General features: G+C 28.8%; 2 protein-coding genes across 6 annotated transcripts; both read left to right on the top strand.

Moving 5' to 3' along the window:
• Positions 1 to 7,950: 7,950 nt before the first annotated feature.
• On the top strand, positions 7,951 to 10,537 carry LOC149883036 (uncharacterized). The gene is made up of 2 exons (XM_090101157.1): positions 7,951 to 8,313; positions 8,778 to 10,537. The coding sequence occupies exon 2, from the start codon at positions 8,813 to 8,815 to the stop codon at positions 9,758 to 9,760; it is 948 nt and encodes a 315-aa protein (XP_089957283.1). The 5' UTR covers positions 7,951 to 8,313; positions 8,778 to 8,812; the 3' UTR covers positions 9,761 to 10,537.
• A 3,559-nt stretch (positions 10,538 to 14,096) lies between these two features.
• Positions 14,097 to 17,522, top strand: LOC149883035 (uncharacterized). Of its 5 annotated transcripts, none has more exons than XM_090065440.1 (3): positions 14,097 to 14,207; positions 15,233 to 15,417; positions 16,029 to 17,522. In XM_090065440.1, exon 3 carries the CDS (start codon positions 16,036 to 16,038, stop codon positions 17,218 to 17,220), a length of 1,185 nt encoding a protein of 394 aa, XP_089921566.1. In that variant the 5' UTR covers positions 14,097 to 14,207; positions 15,233 to 15,417; positions 16,029 to 16,035; the 3' UTR covers positions 17,221 to 17,522. The 5 variants fall into 5 exon arrangements, with proteins under 5 accessions (XP_089921566.1, XP_089921565.1, XP_089921561.1 ...); XM_090065439.1 differs by having other exon boundaries at positions 15,839 to 17,521; XM_090065435.1 differs by having other exon boundaries at positions 15,233 to 17,521.
• Positions 17,523 to 20,150: the final 2,628 nt, after the last annotated feature.

The raw sequence follows: 20,150 nt of genomic DNA, 5'->3' as shown, positions 1-20,150 counted from the left end.
CCTCAAGTTGTTTTTTTAATATAGGTTTTTTACTATAGGGATACTCTAGGGATTTATAATTCCTTTATTTAATCTACACAAAATACGAAATCTATAATTTTAGGATAGGTGGGATGGTGATTAGAAAATATTAAAAACCATCCCGCTACCTTTTTTTTCCCACTTCGAGCACTGCCTATACATATTTAGCACTTAGTTCAGATTTTTTTGACAACATATATTGTGTTTACTAATGCATATGATTGATCAAATGTAAAAAAATCAGGAGTGGGGAGAGTTTCAACCTGGGGTTCATTTTGGAGAACAGTGTTGCTTCACTTTTTCTTTACAGAATTTTTGTGAAGTTAGACATCTAGATAATATATACAATTGGGAAGGATTAACTGGTAAAACCGGTAAAGACAGGCAAAACGACATCTTGACTCGACTTGAAGATTTATTATATGTTTGAACTAAAATTTGGCATTTAAAAAAAATAATAAATTGGAATATTGTAAAAAATATCGTTATTATACCGATAAATATCGGTATTCTCGTTATTTTTGTGTATTCCGATAAACCGATAAAAAAGCCGATAATATCGTTTCAACCGATAAGTTATCGTTTGGTTATCGGTTCAAACGATAAGTTATCGTTTCATAGGCAAACTAATATCGTTTGATATCGTTATCATTTTATATTGTTATCGGTTCAAAATATCGGTTCATACCGATATACCGATAACGATACGCAGACCCTAAGTTAATTTCGGTACATGGTTATTTCGGTACAATCTTTTAATTACATTTGACATGGTAATCTTGGAAAGAAATGCCAGAATCAAATGGCGCTCTAAATTATCTAAGTTCAAACAAAATTGTTTCGTAAAAAAATTTCAACAAACTTTGTTAAGCATTGTAATCAAAATACTGTAAAATTCCATCAAACGGCCCAGGGTTTTTGATCTCGGGATAATTTCACGAAATTTGAAACAAGGAGCAAAATCTTTTTTACACGATTATTTTTAAAATTGGTTTTTATGACACGATTATTGCAAAATTTGTTTTTATGACATTGCAGGCTGCTGTCATAAAAAAAAATTTTTACAACAGACATCTTGCTTTTGCTGCAAATGTTGCTTATATAATTTTATATTGTGTCATGAAATTTTAGTTTATAATCACTTCAGTCAAATAAATAGTGAATCCCTTTTTTACTTTATATGACAGACTTCTTTTCATTTTAACAAATAACAATCTTGTTTAATGCTTTATACACAACGTTAACTCAGCTAACTTCACTATTTTAAGGTAATTTTGTAGAAATTTATTTTTCATATAAATTTTTCTCTCATATTTTTTGCTCTCAAAATATAGAATTTTTTAATGTTCATTATTATTACGATTTTATTTTCAGTTCATTTTTATCTTTAAACTTTGAGTTTTTAAAATTTGATCAGCCTATTCTCTAAATAATCTACGAAGATATTATACAGAAAAAATCGATTCAAAAAAAATACAGAAAAGTTTAAACTAAAAAACATAAAATGTTTTAAATATACTACAAAAAAGTTAAAACTGACTACAACAATGAAATAGAAACTTTTATTTTTAACAAAAATACAATAATATAAACTTGGGGTAAGTGAGTATGGGGATCTGAAACCATCAATAAAGATATACTGCAAATATTTTTTATTGTAACAATATACCAATCTCTAAGGACCACTTTTCACTTTGCATCAGTGAAACGCCGAGGTCAAATATACTATTTTAAAACTAACAATAATGATGTCAAGGCTTAGAATTTAACAGCCAAGTTTAAGCCCTTCAAAAAAAGACCTCAACTTTTTTATCCAAAAAAATGTTTTTTCGATACCCGCATTTTTTGTTTCCTAACCAAGCATCGGAACAACGATATAATTAAATTATAACTGAACACCAACAGACAAAATATCCTTCATGCTTTACCTAGCAAACTATTTTTTAGTCTCTTAAAAAATCGGTTGTATTTACATAGGCGGTGTTACCGACTGACAATATGTAATCATGAGATTTTTAATGGAAATAAATAACGAAATATGGCGATATTGTTCGTTTTGGAACTCCATATTAGAATTAATGCTAAATTAACAGCCACAAACAAAATTATGTGCAATTTGCTTTTAAATGTAAGAACAAAAGTCGTAAAATGTTAATAGGGAAAAATCATGATTGTTGTAGACTTTATAACGTTGAGAATGTCAATGCATGTGCTTGTTGTTCGATACCAGCATCTATTTTTTATGCTTAAACATCGGGAGTTTGATTATTCCTTTAATAACGAATATATAAATTTCTATATCAGTCTTTTAAAATAAATCCAATTTTCAAAATTTCATAAAAATAGAACACTTTTTATGAGTTTAAAGCAACAAAAGTTTTTGGTATAAAAATTTTTAAAAAAAAAAATTATTAATTTAAAAAAATCAATTAAACGTATTTAATCGAATGGCAAAATTCTGCGAAATTTAATTGAAAGATTGAAACAAAATGATATAATGCGAGTATTATGATACTGTAAAATTTCGAGGGTTGAAAACTGATCCTTAGTATATGACTATGTATTTAAACTAGTACAAAATACAAGAGCGCTCGAAGCTGCTCCATCAACAGAATATATAATAAAAAAAGAGGTGTGTGGAGAGCACGCACCAATAAACTAACGATTAACAATAATAGGTAGGTTACAAACATAGGCGCCGAGTTCTAGGGGGCAAAAGGGGCAGTGCCCCCCCCCCCCCCCCAGGAAATTTATACTAATAATATATTATCACGGATTATCATGAGGGCGAGAGTATCTATTCGCCCCCGAGATAATCTGTGATAATATATTATTAGTATAAATTTCCTGGGGGGGGGGGGGGGCGCTGCCTCTGTTTCCCCCATGAACTCGGCACCTATGGTTACAAATACCACATTTTACAACACCCACTTACAATAATTAAATAATAAATGTCATTTTCCACATGCTCCTTTACAATAATTAAATTATTACTGTCACTTTTAACAGAGACAGTATAATGATATAATGTAATGTATAGTATGACGATATAATGTGAGTAATCATGTACATGATGTCATGTGATTTATCGAATACCTTTTTTTTTTTGAATCGTAACTTTTTGGGTATAAAAATAAAAATAATTTTAAATTTGGATTTTTAAATTAATCTTTCCAATGACGGATATAGAAGTTTGTACTTTATTCTATATTCGATTTGTTAAAAAAACGGAAAATCAAAACGCCCATGTTTATTTTATTTGCGTGTGTGATAGTCACGATTGTAAAAATATTTGTAACCGAGATATAATCGGCATTTCTATATTCTGTCATAAGAAAGATATCAACGCTGCGTCGCCGTGAATTTCTCGTCGCTGTCATGCCTGTATCTTCCTATATATTTTAAATCTTATCTTAAAGTTAAAGCGCACTTAGATTTTACTTTTCTAACTCAGGATACAAGAAAAACCAGCTCGAAGTTTCCTTGACAAACAAACTGAAGTTTACCCTTATTTTTCATTTCTCGATTGATGATTAAAGATGCTGCAGCTAATACTTTTGTTTGAAAAATATCTTTTGATTTAACAAATTATATATTCTATAAAATAAGTAAAATCAAAATTTAAGGATATTGTGAAACTAACTCAGAAACTATATTTTTTATTGGTGTTGTTTCTGATTATAGTGTGCCTACTTAAATGTGGCAATGATAACATACTTAAATGTGCCTATGGTGACATTGATTTAACTTTGACGTTTCTCTGAACAATTATCAGAAAACTTAGGCAAAAATTTGTCTGTAATGGCACATCATAAATAAATTATTTAAGTTAGAGTTATTTTTTATTTTTTGTTACCAAAAAAAAACAACAAAAACAAAAGTTTTTTTAACAAATAACAAAACAAACAAACAAAAGAAACTCTTAAAATACAAACTGCATAAAATTCCTTTCGCAGGTCTAAATCTATGAACATATTTAGCATAATTGTTTCTAATAACTGCTCATTCAAAAAAGACACCAAGATCGCCAATTTTCGATCTTTTGATAATGATAATCTGCAAGATCAGAGAAAGTTTCTCTCATTTTGTAGAGAATCATTGCCTCAATTTGTTTCATTAACTACTTTGTGCGCCTATCTCTTTAGTCGCAAAACATTTTTGGAAAAATTTGTCAACGTACGTATTTAAAGAAGAGAACTTATAAGACTTGATAACGGAGCAATATATTTATATTGCTCCATTATAGCAGGTAGTAAAGAAAAACAGTTATTGTTTTTATTAAAAGCTTGTTGTGGATATATGACGTATTTTCATCTTTAAATTTTTCTTTAACATGTTAACGCTGTTAAGTTGATGTTTTTTTACTGCTAACAGCTGCTCCTCATTTTCTTCTTAAGTTTCTTAAGACCTCTTTCAGATCTTTTTTTCAGATCCTATTTTCTGGGTTTACTTTAATAAACTGGCCAATCTTCTCTTTGTGAAACTACTTGAAAGAACTCATGAACTTAAAAAAAAAAACATTCAAATCTGAAATCTAAAATTTTTTTTAATAAAAAATCTAATATTGAAAACTTGAAACTTTGTGGTCATTGAAAGAGCTCATGTTTGTTGCAAGGAAAATGGGGTTTATGTAAAGGATGTTATTTTTCACATACAATAGTTAAAAATATCTGTTAATTATATCTCCAAATAGAATAATAAAAAAATTTGTAAAAGCTATTGTTGCTTCATATCATTCAGTTTTTTAATATACACAAATAAACTTAAATTAGTGATGCAGTAACATCAGTCAACCACCCTGTGCACCACTTATCTAAGTTTACTTGTGTATATTTCAAAAACGATTTGCTAGCAAACGATATGCGTATTCACTTAATGAAACAAACATGTGAGCATTTTATTCACTTTTACGACAAAACCAATGCTTTTAAAAATATTACCAGTACGCCATTGTATGATATCAATGACATCATAGACACATTTACTCTATGCATAAATTCTTTTACATAGATTCAAGGTTTTGGATGATTTCATTCCAAATTTGACATTCTTTAGTTGTTTTTTTTTTGTATGAATTATTTGTATCTTTCCTTTCTAATTCTATTTTTCGTTTAATTAATCTTATTATTACTACCATTATAATTACCAAAAATTTATAACTCTTCCCCTATTTGCCATTTTCTAGAATAAATTTGCGATCAGATAAAATAACCATTAAATGGTGAATTTTATATCGGTTTGCAGTTTAATGTTTGGGTTATTAAGTAAATGATTTACATAGGTGCCTTTTTATTTGTCACAATTAAACAGATTTTGAAATTACGGAATTAAAATGGCGTTATAAATACAAACAAGAAACGCCTACTAGCAGCATGATCCGCCTGATAAAAATAAAACAAATTCTATAAAAATTTGCTTCTTTTATTTATGCTAATAAATTTATTGTATACTTGTTATATAAACTTTTGAACAAAGTGATGATTATTTAATTGAGTTTTGATATGTAACTGATTGAAAAACCAGGAGTTAATTAGAATCTTACATAGCGCTGAAAATCACATAATACCTTTGAAAAAAAAAATGTTCAAGCTGCAAAGCCATTTATTAATAAAACTTAATTTAGTTTTTCATATAGTGCAAACAGTTGAGGTGAATAATTGTAATTATAAATCTGTATAATTTCTAAAATCTTTTAAAATAGATCACAATAGAGCTTTTTTTGGTGGTGCCTTCTAAATTGTGGTGCCACATGAGTTCAAATGTGGCACCATAAATTAGTATTTACATTTTTTGTACTATATGATATTGGAAGTGACACTTTCGAAGTTTCTTAAGGGTTTCCATAGAAACAATACGATTGCTTTTCTAACATGGCACTCAATAACAAACGATCAAAATCAAATTAAAAAAAAAAAATGAAAACATTTTTTTTGTTTCATATTTTTATAGATTTTTAAAGGAAAAATCATTTTAGATACTAAAGCAAGTCTAAATCTTCTAAATATTTTGAAAATATAACATACAAAGAAATAAAAAGTCGCAACCATGCTGACAAAGATAAATTAGAAGAAAATCAATAAAGCGGCACTAATACAAGCATTTCTTTAGCGAACGGAGTAAGCGTAACTTATGAATACTCTCTGTTCAACATTTCTTTTGTGTTGCTTTTAAAGAAATCAAACGAGAAGCATCAATTTTTGAATATATACTCTATATTAAAATTTAATTTTTTGTCCCTGGTTATTAGATGATTACTTTAGTCCTGCTTCCAAATGATAATTTTATTTCAATCAATAGATAATAACTTTAGTCGAGTCCCCAGATTGCTCTTCAATCTTTTTACATTACCAAATATAAAATAATTTACATGCAGATGTACCACGTGACAACAACAACAACAAAAAATTCTAAATGATACACAAAAAAAGCATAAATATAAATTTTTTTAAAAACAACTGCTTGATTGAAAACGTTCCGCAGAATCCTGGGAATCCGCGGAACAATCCGGTTGAAGAGCGGGTTGTTCCACGGATTCCCCGGACGTATTGCTATTCGTTTTAAATACCATTTGATAAAAAAAAAAAAATGTACTGCAGTTTGATTTATAACACTGGAATTTGAGTTTGTTCAAAATATAGTTATATAGATATAGTTATATAGATATAATCAGTGATAAATATGGAATTCGAGTTTATTCAAGATATAGTTATTTATAGATAAAGTTATATAGATATAGTCATCAGACACTTTGGATGCAAAAAAACGTCTTTGGTTCGTTAATCAGATTTAGTTTAAAGTTAAACTTAGGTAATTTGCGTTGTTTAAAAAAAAAAAAAAAGGTGAGAAATTTAAAACCTTATGACTCACATTTAAAAAAAAATTTTTATTAAATTTGTATTAGCAACCAAAATTAAGCTTTCACTAAATCCACTTTTTACATTATATAAACCAATTTGTTGAATGTTGTAGGGGCGCAATTTAATTACAATCTTACAAGATAAGTGACGCCTGTCGGCAATCTTGTTCATCTAAGGATTTTTTTTGTATAGAAAAATCCTTATGGTTCATCCGATTTGAAAAAAAAAGATGAAAATCTAAAATAACATCTTTAAATGAAGATGTTTTACTGTAACAGGTTTAATTTAAGAAAAGTATATATATATATATATATATATATATATATATATATATATGTATATCAACTGGTTTCTCTCTCTCTCTCTCTCTCTCTCTCTCTCTATATATATATATATATATATATATATATATATATATATATATATATATATATATATATATATATATATATATATTCAACGATGGCTTTTTTTTTAATCATTAGTTATTCTTAAATCTCAGGCTTGATTTAGGCTCTTTTGTAATTATTATTATTTTTTTAATTCATGCATATTAGGTTTTGATTAAAGTGTTAACCTTAATATTGCAGTAAGAAAAAAGTTATTCACTAAGTTTTTCAAACTCATTTCTAGTTTAAAAAAAAAATCAGGTTCAATTTTTTTAGCAGAAAAAAGATTTTTGAAACGCTTTCTTGTCTGAAAGTAGAAGTTTGATGAATATTACCTTCAAACCAGAGAAACCATAGATTTTCCTCCCACCCTCCACCTCCTCCTTCTCACTCTACACACGCTTTTTTTTTTTTAAAGAGTGCTTATATACTTGATAATCAATTTTTATGCTGTTTACTAGATAAATAATTTTTAGCTATAAAATGTGAAATTTTTGCAACAATTTGTTTTACTGTAACTTACTACAGATTCACCAATTTACGTACCGGAATACAGGACGAGCTGCGTCATTTACAGAAATCGTAATTAACAAAGTAAAACTGTTGTAATCAGTCCAGACGTGTTGTGATGCAACAATGACGTAATACTGGTAAACTACAGTTATAAGTACAAGATTGTCGCAACACACTCCGTTTGTTTAGTAAACAAAGAAGTTGGCAATGCTTGATACTGTTTTTATTGAAAACGAAGGATGTTACACAAAATGCATTTTTGATAATATTAGTAAATCTGAGTTTTATCTTTTGAGCAATAAAAATTGAGCAGAAGCGCTTCTCTTTATTAAAACTTTGTTTCAAATATACCCGTCTTATTCAATTTAAAATATACGTCGAAGTCATTTCTTCATAGTTAGAAAATTACGGTAACGAGAAAATTTATTCGTTGTTCTAGTAATCCTACAAGAAAAGAAATTTCTTTCTTCCGCTTTTTGTAAAAGAGAAATAATGCAATTGGATTTCTCCTATTTCAGAGAATCAATCTATAGGTAATTTTTTTTGTTTTATAAGATCGCGCACATTAAAAAGGTTGCAAAAATAAACAAGCTTATGAAAACAGACTTCCCACAGGTCGACTAGAAACTAAACGTTGCATCACGCATTATACTTTATGTTCCGTCTAGTAGTTATAAATGATGGCTGACATGCATTAAGAAAATACGCAAAAACTCGTTTCTTTTTCTCTCTCTTTTCTAAAATTTACAATTTCTGCGAAAACCTTTTACTTTCTCTCATTAAAACTGATCCTTGAAACCAAAGACTATTGCAGAAGTGTTTCGATAGGACACACTTTTTTTTTTTTTAATTAGAATATCTTGATAAGTAAACATAAATCCTTTGTTTGCTTTATTTAATTCCATATTGCAGTAATCCGAAATACAAATATATTTTGAACAGTGCAGAAACAGGAAACATGTATGTCGAAGTAAACTTTAAAATATTGTATTTATAGCATTGGAAAATGTCGAATATTATTGTTAATTAAACATGTTGGCTGCAACACGTAGAGAAAAACCTTCGAGCTCTTTGGTGCGATCCAGGAGTTTACCAAGGAGAATGTTTCAAAAGCCGGTATTTCGAAGTATGTCAAAACAAATACATAAAAAAACCATAGCAAATCTTCAAAATCAATCACCCGTTGGGTCTCCTACTTCGCCGCAAAACCATTTTTCAGGAGCGTTGTTTCTTTACGGTTCGCTTTTCCACGAAGCCTCTAATAAATTATTAAAACTGTCTGAAAACAGAAGAGGATCCCTAAATTGTTCAAAAACTCTTCAAGAAAATCCATATAATGTACTTCATATAGAAAATTTTTCTTCAACGCACAATATATCAGATTTCGAGCCTGTTTTAAATGAAAAGCGCAAAAGGGCAACAAGTATCCGAAGATGTCAGAGTTTACCAATGTGTTTCCAAGAAAAGGACTTTACAGGTATATCTGCGAGCCCATTGATCTTCGGGGAGTTAAGTTGTAACGAGGATATCTCAATATCTGGGAATTTCAATCCAATTAATGTAGTTAAAAAAAGCAATAGCATATTGGATAAAGTAACTCGAACTCGTAGGACTTCTTTTTCAAAGAAAGATTGTGACAAACTAGAGTTTGATAATCTTTTACTGGAAAACCTTATATCAAAGGTTTTAAGAAAGTATATTAACTCTAAAGCGTATGATTCATCTTTATCAAATAAACGATCCCGTCACTTAAGCAAATCGTTGGAAGATGTTGTTAGGTCTCGTCTAGTTAACAGCAACGAAAAATACAAAGTTGTTGCGCAAGTGTTTTTAGGGGAACTTAAAGATCATGGATTATCTTTTGCAACGCAATGCTCTTATCACCCAACAGAAGACTACTTCGCATCATCAACATCACAATCTGAGGACATGTTCGTTTGTGCTATAGTGACTGCAACAAAATGCGATGAAGGTTTCTAGTTATAAACCAATGACAAAGTTGTAAAAGTCATATTATGCTAGAACGATGCCAATGTGGTCACAGTAAATCTGGCGAAAAGAGAAAAAGGTTAAAATAGTTTTTTAAAGAAGGAGGCTTAACCGTAGAACTAGTATTATGTTAACGCGAAAACACTAGCGCTAAGGATTTAGATCATTCTCTATCATCCCAAGTAAACCGCTATTAGTTGTGACCGCAAAAAAAAAAAAAGGTTGCGGTAATCTTGATGCAGCTAGTAAAAATAATGGCAGTAAAAATAATGGTAGTAAATGTTTATTCTTTGGTTGCAAAAAAGAAATTTTCGATGTAAAAACAAAAATTGTGGTTGTAAAGACAAAGTTACACTGTGAAACAAATTTAAAAAAAAACAATATGGAATAGAATTATTCTTAAAACTATTTTCCAAATTTTTTTTAACTTACAAAAACTCAAGTTGAATTCAAACTAAAAAATTTGAATTCAAACTAAAAAAAGGTCTGCGAGTTAAGAAATGCCGGGTTCAAATAAACTTTGACTGTTATTCTTTGTAAAAGAATAAAATATGTTAAAAAAACTACTTTTCTGAATGCGCAGAGTTGGTTATCAAGCGCGAGCGCGCGCGTGTATGGTGGGATCATCCACAAATAAAAGTAGTTAATTAGAAGTGCGATATTTTAGAGTTAATAATTTATCTTAGTTTGTCATTTTTCTTAGTCATTGATGTCAAATTTTTATTGTTTGTGGAGCTGTATTTGCAAATATAGAATGTGGTCTTTTAACATTTATTTTCATAAATGACGCCTTCTTTGAAATAATTATTTCCAGCTCTTTAAATAGAACCATAAGACGACGCCCCTTGCTCTTTTCTCTTTTTCCTTTTTTTTTTTTTTTTCTTAACAATGTTTATTGGTTGAAAAACAACACGGAAAAAAACTTTACCAGTAAGAAACAAGCTCAGAAGTTTTTTTAATTTGATAATAAAAAGTCTTGCGCCACAACATCGAAAATTCAAACCTGTCTATTTTAGAAATAAACAACTGTTTAAAGAGATTAGATTGGAAATACACTAACATTAGGGATTGACCGGTGTTGTCTTATATTTCACAAAACAAAATCGAATTTCGTTGTTTGTAAGCGTATTATGAAAACAAATGAAATATCAGCGGAACTACTTAATTATTGAGAGTAAACGAGTGAAAAAGTGAATGAGTGAAACTCTTTCACTCGTTCAGTTAGTAAGAGAGAGAATTAGTGAGAGAGGGAGGATGGAGGGAGGGAATGGATAACTTGGTATTGTCTACACTTAAATCCGGATCAAACACAACTGTCTTGGTATAATACTGAAATTTGAAAGGGAAGCAAAGAAAAGAATTAGGCACGTTTAAAATTTCATTTTATTGAAAATAATCGTTTGTGACGGACCGTTTTGTAAACATTTTGTTCTTAGTTCAGTTTTTTGGTCAACGTAACAATGAATAGAATAAAGTGTTCAGAGAAAAAAAGTTTTTTTGTAGGTTGGTAAACTTTTGGTTTGCTAGCGCTTATATATTTAAAATTTTCTTTTCTTATTATTTTCAATAAATTTATTTCGTGTATCTGCTTTTGTCTCTCACCCTTACAACACAATCACACAAATTCAACACAATCGCTTACATAGTTTAACGTTATCATTACAAATGCATTACAACTAATCTACAGTTTTTACCGTTATTCTGAATATATAGTCACAATTTTACTTTGTAAGTTTACAATGGTCAGTAAATGATCAAAACATTTTGGAAGACACATTTTTAGTGTTATTACTTTTTTTAGAAAATCAATGCATAAGTTTTAATATGTTAAGTGCAGAACAACTATAGAAGATTTTCATGAGAAAATTTTTTATTTTTAGCAAACTCTCATGAAATTGTTTTTTTAAAAAAAGTTTATAAATTTCTTCTTTTTTTTTTTAAGCTGATCAATTTTTATGCGCTTTTTAAGAACCTCCCCTATTTTAAAATTATCCTCCGGCAACAATCACGTTACCAACTTTATTTATATCATTTCTTATATCTTTTAAAGTTTAAAAATTTTTATCATAAAAAAATAAAATAAAATGATTTAAATATACAGTACTTTTTCTAGTACTTTTTTGGAACTTTTGAAATTCACAAGAAATGGCAGTCAACCACCAAAACCACAAAAACTTTCGAGAGTTAAAACCATACAACTTTATCGATTATGTTATAATTATGAATCATAAAATCTACGCTAGATTTACAAAAAAAAAAAACTGCAACAAATCGGTGCGGTAATTCATACCTTCAAGTTAAGTACCTTACAGATAATCCTCCAGAACCCAATAATCTTACGCAATCAAAGTTATTGCCTAGGTAACGATGAGTAAGTTGACTGGTTGTTCACAAACGTACGGACACTTTTACAAAGTAACTATTTAACTAGTACGTAGTCCTTATGAATACGATTCATTAGGACTACGTTCTAGTTACCAGTCCTAATCGTCAGAACACATGAACTTTTCGATGTTTCATTTAATTTAGTTATATTTTAACTTAAAATTTCTTTTAAAGTAGCTCACAAGTTCAACATAAGCTAATACAAAATGTTCATAAAAGCAAAGAATTTAAATAGAGTTCGAACAATGTTATTAGGAGTTAGAAAATTTAGTTGCTAAAACACTGTTTTTCAACATGGGGCACACGTTCCTCAGGGGAAGAGTGGGGTAGGGGGCCCAAAAGTTATAAAGTTTATGATTAACTCAAACTTTTTGAATTTTCAAATTTGTATTAATGTTACATATGTATATATTATAAAAATCTTACATTATATAAAAAAGCATAGGAAATTAAAAAGGTTTAAGTGGGGCATGGCACAAAAGGGGTTGGGAGACACTGTGCATATGGAAATCGTCTAAGTTTGTTTTCAGGACTTTAGTAGATTGTAAGCGTGTTACTTAAATACTTTCCACTAATTGAATTTTTAACATCCTTTGTATTTAGATTAGTAGATAAGTTGATAATAATTAACTTTAGTCGTTTTAATGACGGTTTTTTTTAACATTGCTGGGCATTAAGCGGAGTTCTCTAAATAAACTAGTAATATAAACAGGCTTACATTAAAATAAGGAACGGAAAGGAACGTGTTGTATTAAAAACTACAAATTATGTCCCAGCATTGTAGGGATTAGCCAAAATATGAATAAATGAAGCAATGAATAAATGAAATGATTGAGAACACCCCGTTAATTTCAAGCAATGTTAAAATTCATTAACAATATTTTTTGTTTTGATTTTTTATTTTGGTAAAAAAGGAAAGTAGAAAATATGAAACAATTCTTTTAACTTTTCCTCCGTCTTCCTTCTCCTGCTCCGACAACAAACCTTTTGTAACTTCGCAAAGGTACATTTGATTAACTTGTACGGTCCGGAAATATTCCTTGCTGAACATTAAGAAACTTAAGCTTTTATAATCAATTATACAATTAGCTGCTTACAAATGATAAAAAAAGATTTATTCAAATGTTATTAAAACAACCAACACAGGAGTTAGTGATGAAGACTACTCCCGTAGATTATTTAACATGATTTGCAAAAAAAAGTTTAAAAAAAGCCTTCTTAAGGTTAAGAATTAGCATATAAAATACTGAAGATTAATAGCTTGATTTTTATTTCCTTAATTGGCTTCCGTTTGCATTTAGCTTATCATATACCTACGTCACAAGCCCCTTAAGATTTTTTTTCCCTCTTAAAGTTCACTATATATATATATATATATATATATATATATATATATATATATATATATATATATATATATATATATATATAAAATGAACTTTAAGGGGAAAAACCAGTTCTATATATTTCAAAGAAATATATAGAACTGGTTTTAAACTGAAATTCTTTTACATATTAAATGATGCATTAAAATTATATTCAATGAACTTGTGAAGTGATAATGGAGTTTTACAATCAGAAAGATTGCTGTTAAATCAATTTTTTTTTTTTTAAATAAAAAGTTAAAGAAATCAGAAATAATCAAAATATTTCATTGAGAGATGCATCAAGTTCATAACACTTTTTTATTCTTTCCTGTATCGAGAAATGTTTTAGCGGGAAATCTATTAAAGGTGACGAAGTGTCAAACGCAATAACAAATTTGAAAAAATCCTATTCAAATTTATTTGTAGATTTATTATATATTGGATTACCTACATAACACACAAACTTTTTGAAAAATCTTTTATCTATTCAGTGCCTACTGTTGATATCTTTGTTCTCCTAATGCCGTGTTTGTTCGTCACAAATAGTTTCTTTTAAAGTGTATTTTAAACATAATATAAGACAAATTTTCCCTGCAATGTATAATTACGGCTATCAGATGCTTCTAATGAGATTTTAGCGAAGATTTTCTATATATTTGAAGGATAATTTTTGTCAGTTTATGTATGTAAGTTCTCTAGAATTTTTATTAGCAAGTATGTTTTAAAGAATTATTTAAATGATCATGTAACTTCTAATAAAGATGCTCTGCACGCTTTAAGATGCATTCATTAGCAACTTTATTTAAAGAGCTTTTTATTTTTCTGCTTCTATTGTGTTTACTAAACAGAACCTATTTTTTTAATTTTAAATTTTTCTATTGAAAATGTGGTGACCACGTTTACTAACATGGTTTGATTATTGTTTTGTTGAAATGAAAAAGTAAAAAACTTAAAATGCTTCTTTATTATATATTGCTCAAAATGCATCGCGTTGGCTTGGAAACTTATATTGAACAAGTTTGTACTCATAACGTGGCATATTGAGTGAATAAAAAGCAGTGAGACCGTTAAATATCATTTTAGCATATAAATCTATTTGCAGCATTTGTATATAAAACTTATTTGTGACTAAGCATGGGAATTTCGGCCTTCGAAATCGACGAAATTAAACGAAATTCGTGTTTCAATTTCGTATCGAAATTTATATTGAATTTCGAAAGACGAAATTTTTAAACATTACAAATTCACGAATTTCGAAATTAAAACTTATGTTTAATTTCGTGTCAATTTCGTTACTTTCAATGACCCGAAATTATACGAAATTTTTTCGCGAAATTAAACAATCCAAAAAATCGAAATTTCGTTCTCAATTTCGATCCGAAATTGAAACACGAATTTCGTTTAATTTCGTCGATTTCGAAGGCCGAAATTCCCATGCTTATTTGTGACGCTGTTTACAAAACAAGCGGGGAATCAAACGAATCAAAAAAAGTACTGTTCTGCAAATTTTTTCAAAATTTTTCAAAAAGTACGGACTCGAACTCTTTGAATTTGTTGCGCTTTTTAAATTCATGACGCGCCACCGCTTTATAGTAGACCAATTTTTAGCAGCAAATATATTAACAATGTAGGCATCACACTGCAATTATTCATTGTAATTAAGTTAAACGTTTTATTTTGTGTATCTTTTTTTTTTTTTTTTTTTTTTTAGGAAAAGTTATAAAAAGTAAACATTTTTTTCGATAAGTCGATCGTCTCTTGGATTGGTTTAGAATTGGTTGCTATAGTCGTTCTTAACTGAAGCCAAACCGTTTGCAGTGAAGTGCTAAGAGAAGACTGAAGCCGATAGATTAAATAAAAAGAAAAACCAAGCACATTACAACTAATTTAAGAAAAGTAAGAGAACTTTAGAAATTAGGTCGAAAAAGTACGATTGTCTTTATTTGTTAATAAGATTTAAAAAGAGATTGTCAAAGTTTAAACAATACTTTGGTAGTCGGAGAACAGAAACTTCTGGAAAAAGCTTTTTGTGTAAATTTTAAAAAAATATCCTTTACTTATCAATTCAAAGCTTTATGAATTAATTGTTTCAACTTTAAAAACAAATTTGGTTTTCTTTACCAAAAGTCTGATGAAAAGATGTACTTCATTTACTAAATTATTCCCCAGTCGTCATGAAATTATGAACGTGCCTCGTGTTACAGAACCGGTTATATAGTATTAATTTCCTCTCCAGAATATCGGATTTGGTTTCTTTATCTTGTTAAAAAGCAAGTTATTTCGTTTTTAATAGTAAATAATACTTTATCTCTTAAAGGAATCAAATTTGAAGAACTATTAGCATATACATGAAAAGGAAAGAATATTTGCTTTTGCTTAAAAACCAAAGTAATAGTTGTTAACACAAAAATGATGAGCCATTGGGAGGTCATCTTAAGAAGCATATTTTACTCGTTCTTTTTTGTATGTGGTTTGATGGGAAACATTTTAGTTATTCTGTTCTTCAGCTTAAAGATGAAGAAAGCTGCTCAGTTTCGTTGGTTTGTTGTCCACCTCGCCATTGCTGATTGCTTTTATGCCGTTATATCACCCATTCATTTAATATATTTGCTTGCAACCAATAACAGATGGACTATTGGTACAGAACTTTGCAAAATATTAACCATCTCAGGACCACTTTCTGTAAATGTCAGTGCATGGATACTTTGCTTGATGGGTTATGAAAGATATCGAGCTATATGCCATCCGTTTGCTAGTCGATTTTCAAAAAATATGATTCATGGCATGGTTGGGATTGTCTGGATAGCTTGTATCGGACTGAAGATTTTTACTTTTATTCGGATTAAAGTTAGTAATGGCGAATGCTTCATATTTTACAGAAATGGTACAGAACAAACATTAAGCTCAGGTCTATCACTGCTTACTGAGAGCATTATACCGATTATTTTTCTGTCTTATTATTTAGTGCGTGTAACAATAACTATGCGTAAAAGATCGCAACTATTTGAAACTACTGATGATAATTCTATTTGTATGAGAAAAAGTTTATGCAGCAATTCTTCAACTTCGTTGATTGTACCTGAGAAAGATTCTGAAACAAACGGAAATAAACTTTTAGATAAAATCAAAGAAGAGCCCAAAAACTTACTTCAGGTGTCATCCAGCTGCTCCAACAACAATATTGACAGAAACGGGGAGAAACCTTTTACAGAGATTGAAATGACTGAGCTAACCATAAATGTTCCACAAATTTCTACAAAAAAAAACACACTTAAATGGTGGAAGAGTATTAGGCTAAAGCGTCCTGCTGTTAAGCTAGTGATAACACCTAGTGTAACAAAAAAGAATTCCTCAAATAAGGCAGATCGAGAAACCATTATTGTCTTTTTTTTGGCTGTACTTATGTTTGTTATTACAACGCTTCCTTTCAATACAAATTATTTTATAGCATCCTATCTGTATAGTTTCTATTTCAACGAAGAGCAAATTATAAAGTACGGTATCATGCTAGAAAAGATTAGCGACTGGCTCGGGTTGCTCGTTCTTTCTGGTTGTCTTTCTAACGTCATTATTTATAGTGGAAGATTCCCTGACTTTCGTTATCAAACTTATCAATGGTTTTTTAATGCAAAAACAAAATTATTATTAAAACTTGGTTTCAGAAAACTAAATAATGTAATTTTAGAATCGACATTATAGAAAAACTGATACATATATACATATGTGTGTGTATTTATATATATATGATTATGTATATGATTATGTATATGATTATGTATATGATTATGTATATAATTATGTATATGATTATGCATATGATTATGTATATGATTATGTATATAATTATGTATATGATTATGTATGTATTAGTTTTGTGTGATGTATATGTGTGAGATATTTTGTTGCCAACATTTATTAGTCGTTATTTATTTATTGGATTTTTATTTATAAAGTTCAATTACTCATATAGAAAATTTTCCTAAGGAAACTCTGATCATTTGTAAAACTGATTTTTTTTTTTTTATCTAGAATGTTGTTCTTAGCCTAAGTTTCTTTTTGTAAGCCTGCACAGAATCCTCCGAATAAATTATAGGTAAATAGGTAAACTGTAAGATTTATTTTCATTTTAAACAAAGAATTAAAAATATATTTATATGCTTTCTGAAAAAATTAAACTTTTTCTATATATATATATATATATATATATATATATATATATATATATATATATATATATATATATATATATAATATATATATATATATCAGTTGTTAAATAGTACTCAGTGGTTGTACAAACCTTTTGTAACTTTGCAAAGTTACAAAAGGTTTGTACAGCGGTTGTACAAACCTTTTGATAAAATGTTCATTTTTTTTATGACCATAGTTTTTACAGTTGCAAGTGCTTTACGTTTGGTTTAATTAAATCAAATGCTGGGAGAAGTTGGGTGGCAATACACAGCTTTATTTTTATGAATCTGCAGATATTTATATGCAGATTAAGAAACTTAATTAGTTTGAATTTATGATAAATAAATTCTTTCTCTTTCATTTTAACTGTTGGTAGTTGATCAAAACAACGGGTACGCGTTTTATATGATGGCTTATTACAAAATGCAAAGAGGGATGGATATACTTATTTCCAATGGAATGTCTCAGTTTTCAAATCCTCAGTCAATAATTGCTTCTTTATGTTGTTTACCTTATGCTAATACCTAATAATAATTTAAATAAAATTTGATTTCCAAAGTCTTCAAAGTTTATTCCTTTCAAATTCATTACCGTTGTGATAAACTAGTAGTAGAAAGTCATTCATTATACTTAGTGTTAAAATAAATACATTTGTCAATTGCTATGGATTATAGTTAATTTTACACAAATTGCTTTTTAATAAAAGTTCATTGTTAAATATGTTATTTTAGTGTTCGCTCAATAACTACCCCATTAAATGCAATAGCTGTATAGTAATTAAAAGCCTTAAAGAATATTGCCCATCAAATATGGTTCGAACGAGTGATGTTGAGTGCTCAGACTTCAATAAAAAATTGGATAAATTACCAAATGTTAAGAATTTTTGGAATATACATAAATATAACTGTTTGCTTAATCTGCACTTGTGCATGTTTCATAAGCCCATTTTTAGCAATCGTTCTACTTTTTTGTTGACCTCTTTACCACATTTGGTACTCAGATCATTATTGAAAGTATTTTTTTACGAATAGTTAGAATTTATAAAAAATACTTCTCACTACCATCATCTCCATCATTTAATCAGTTTAACTTTTTTTTTGGCTTTGCTGCTAATGAAAATGTCATGATTATCTAACTTATAAATCTATCAAAGAGATTACTTTTACAACTTGAATAAGGATACCTTCAGAAAAGTAAATTGGGCCAACCATACAACTCTTATAGAAAAAAACATTGGTTTCTTTACAAGACACCTTTTAAACAGTCCTTAATCACGTAGATTTCATTTTAGAGTATTAATTCTGCTTTTTAATTTTACATACTATACGCAGTTGTGAGGTCAATTTTATTGTTGGCTTTTTTCAGATCGCTCAAAAATTCAGATTAGAATTGTTCAGAAAGAAAGCTAAAAGTTTAAATAGTGAAAAATTTGAGTGGCAAGAAACCCATAACGATTTATTGTTAAATTTATTGTGGCCTGCGTAAACAATCTCAAGGAAAAAATGGAAGCAAGTAGTTCAACAATTAGTATTAACCAAAGCTCACAGAGTGAAAGTTTTAACACTCACAGAGTGAAAACACTATCTTTCATAGTTTCATCTATGAAAGATAGTGTTATCACTCTGTGAACGTGTGATTATTAAAATCTATGAGTTATTTTCTGAGTTACAAAGCATTTTGGGCAATGCTAATATGATTTAATGAAAAGCATTCTATAAAGAAATCAAAAAATGTATCAACTAATCCTATATGTATATAGAGCTTAACGCTGTATAAGATGGAAGTAAATACCAACATGACTAAAAAATAATCTTAATTTGGGTATATTAAGCATTTTCTTTATTTTATATTTAGTTTTTTCTATTTGAATGAATCAGAAACATATAATTAAAAGGGGTATTTAAATTTTGGGTTGAATTTTGTATGGATACAAAGATGATACTGTGATGGAAAAAATGATAAATTCGCAATAGTTAATTTCCTAAATTTGTAATTGTTAATGCTTCTCAAAAAGGTGTTGTTGCTTTCTAGTTTTAAAGTTTGATAAGTGTTCTATGAATGTTCTGTTCACTATCTATATTAAGTAAAGAGACGTGTTTTAAAGTTTGATAAGTGTTCTATGAATGTTTGGTTCACTATCTACATTAAGTAAAAACACGTGTATTGATCTTGGCAAAAGAAATAAAAAGATACAGTCCAATAAAAATTCAATGAAAACCTAATTCTTTATGAATTATGTGGTAGGAATTAAACTAATTTAAAGTAAATGTGGTGACAGAATGTATAAAAAAAAACTTTTCATACAACGTTTTAACTTAGGATGTTACGGGAAAGAAGGCACATAGCACCTCGGGTGAACTCTTAGTAATTCAGCAACTTAAAAATAGTAGAAAAGCATATCGAGAGATTTTAAGAAAAAAAGGACGCTTGGGATGACC

The sequence above is a fragment of the Hydra viridissima genome, unplaced genomic scaffold (assembly GCF_058129835.1).
Source record: "Hydra viridissima isolate aposymbiotic clone 2 unplaced genomic scaffold, HvirCarnegie_v1 scaffold_10, whole genome shotgun sequence".
NCBI lineage: Eukaryota > Metazoa > Cnidaria > Hydrozoa > Anthoathecata > Hydridae > Hydra > Hydra viridissima.
Note: the sequence above shows the minus strand (reverse complement) of the source record. Positions and strands in the feature narration are given on the sequence as shown.

What these genes read in the sequence shown, in the direction of transcription:
- LOC149883036 (XM_090101157.1), top strand. Translation starts at nt 8,813, where the DNA reads ATGTTGGCTGCAACACGTAGAGAAAAACCTTCGAGCTCTTTGGTGCGA.
- LOC149883035 (XM_090065439.1), top strand. Translation starts at nt 15,931, where the DNA reads ATGATGAGCCATTGGGAGGTCATCTTAAGAAGCATATTTTACTCGTTC.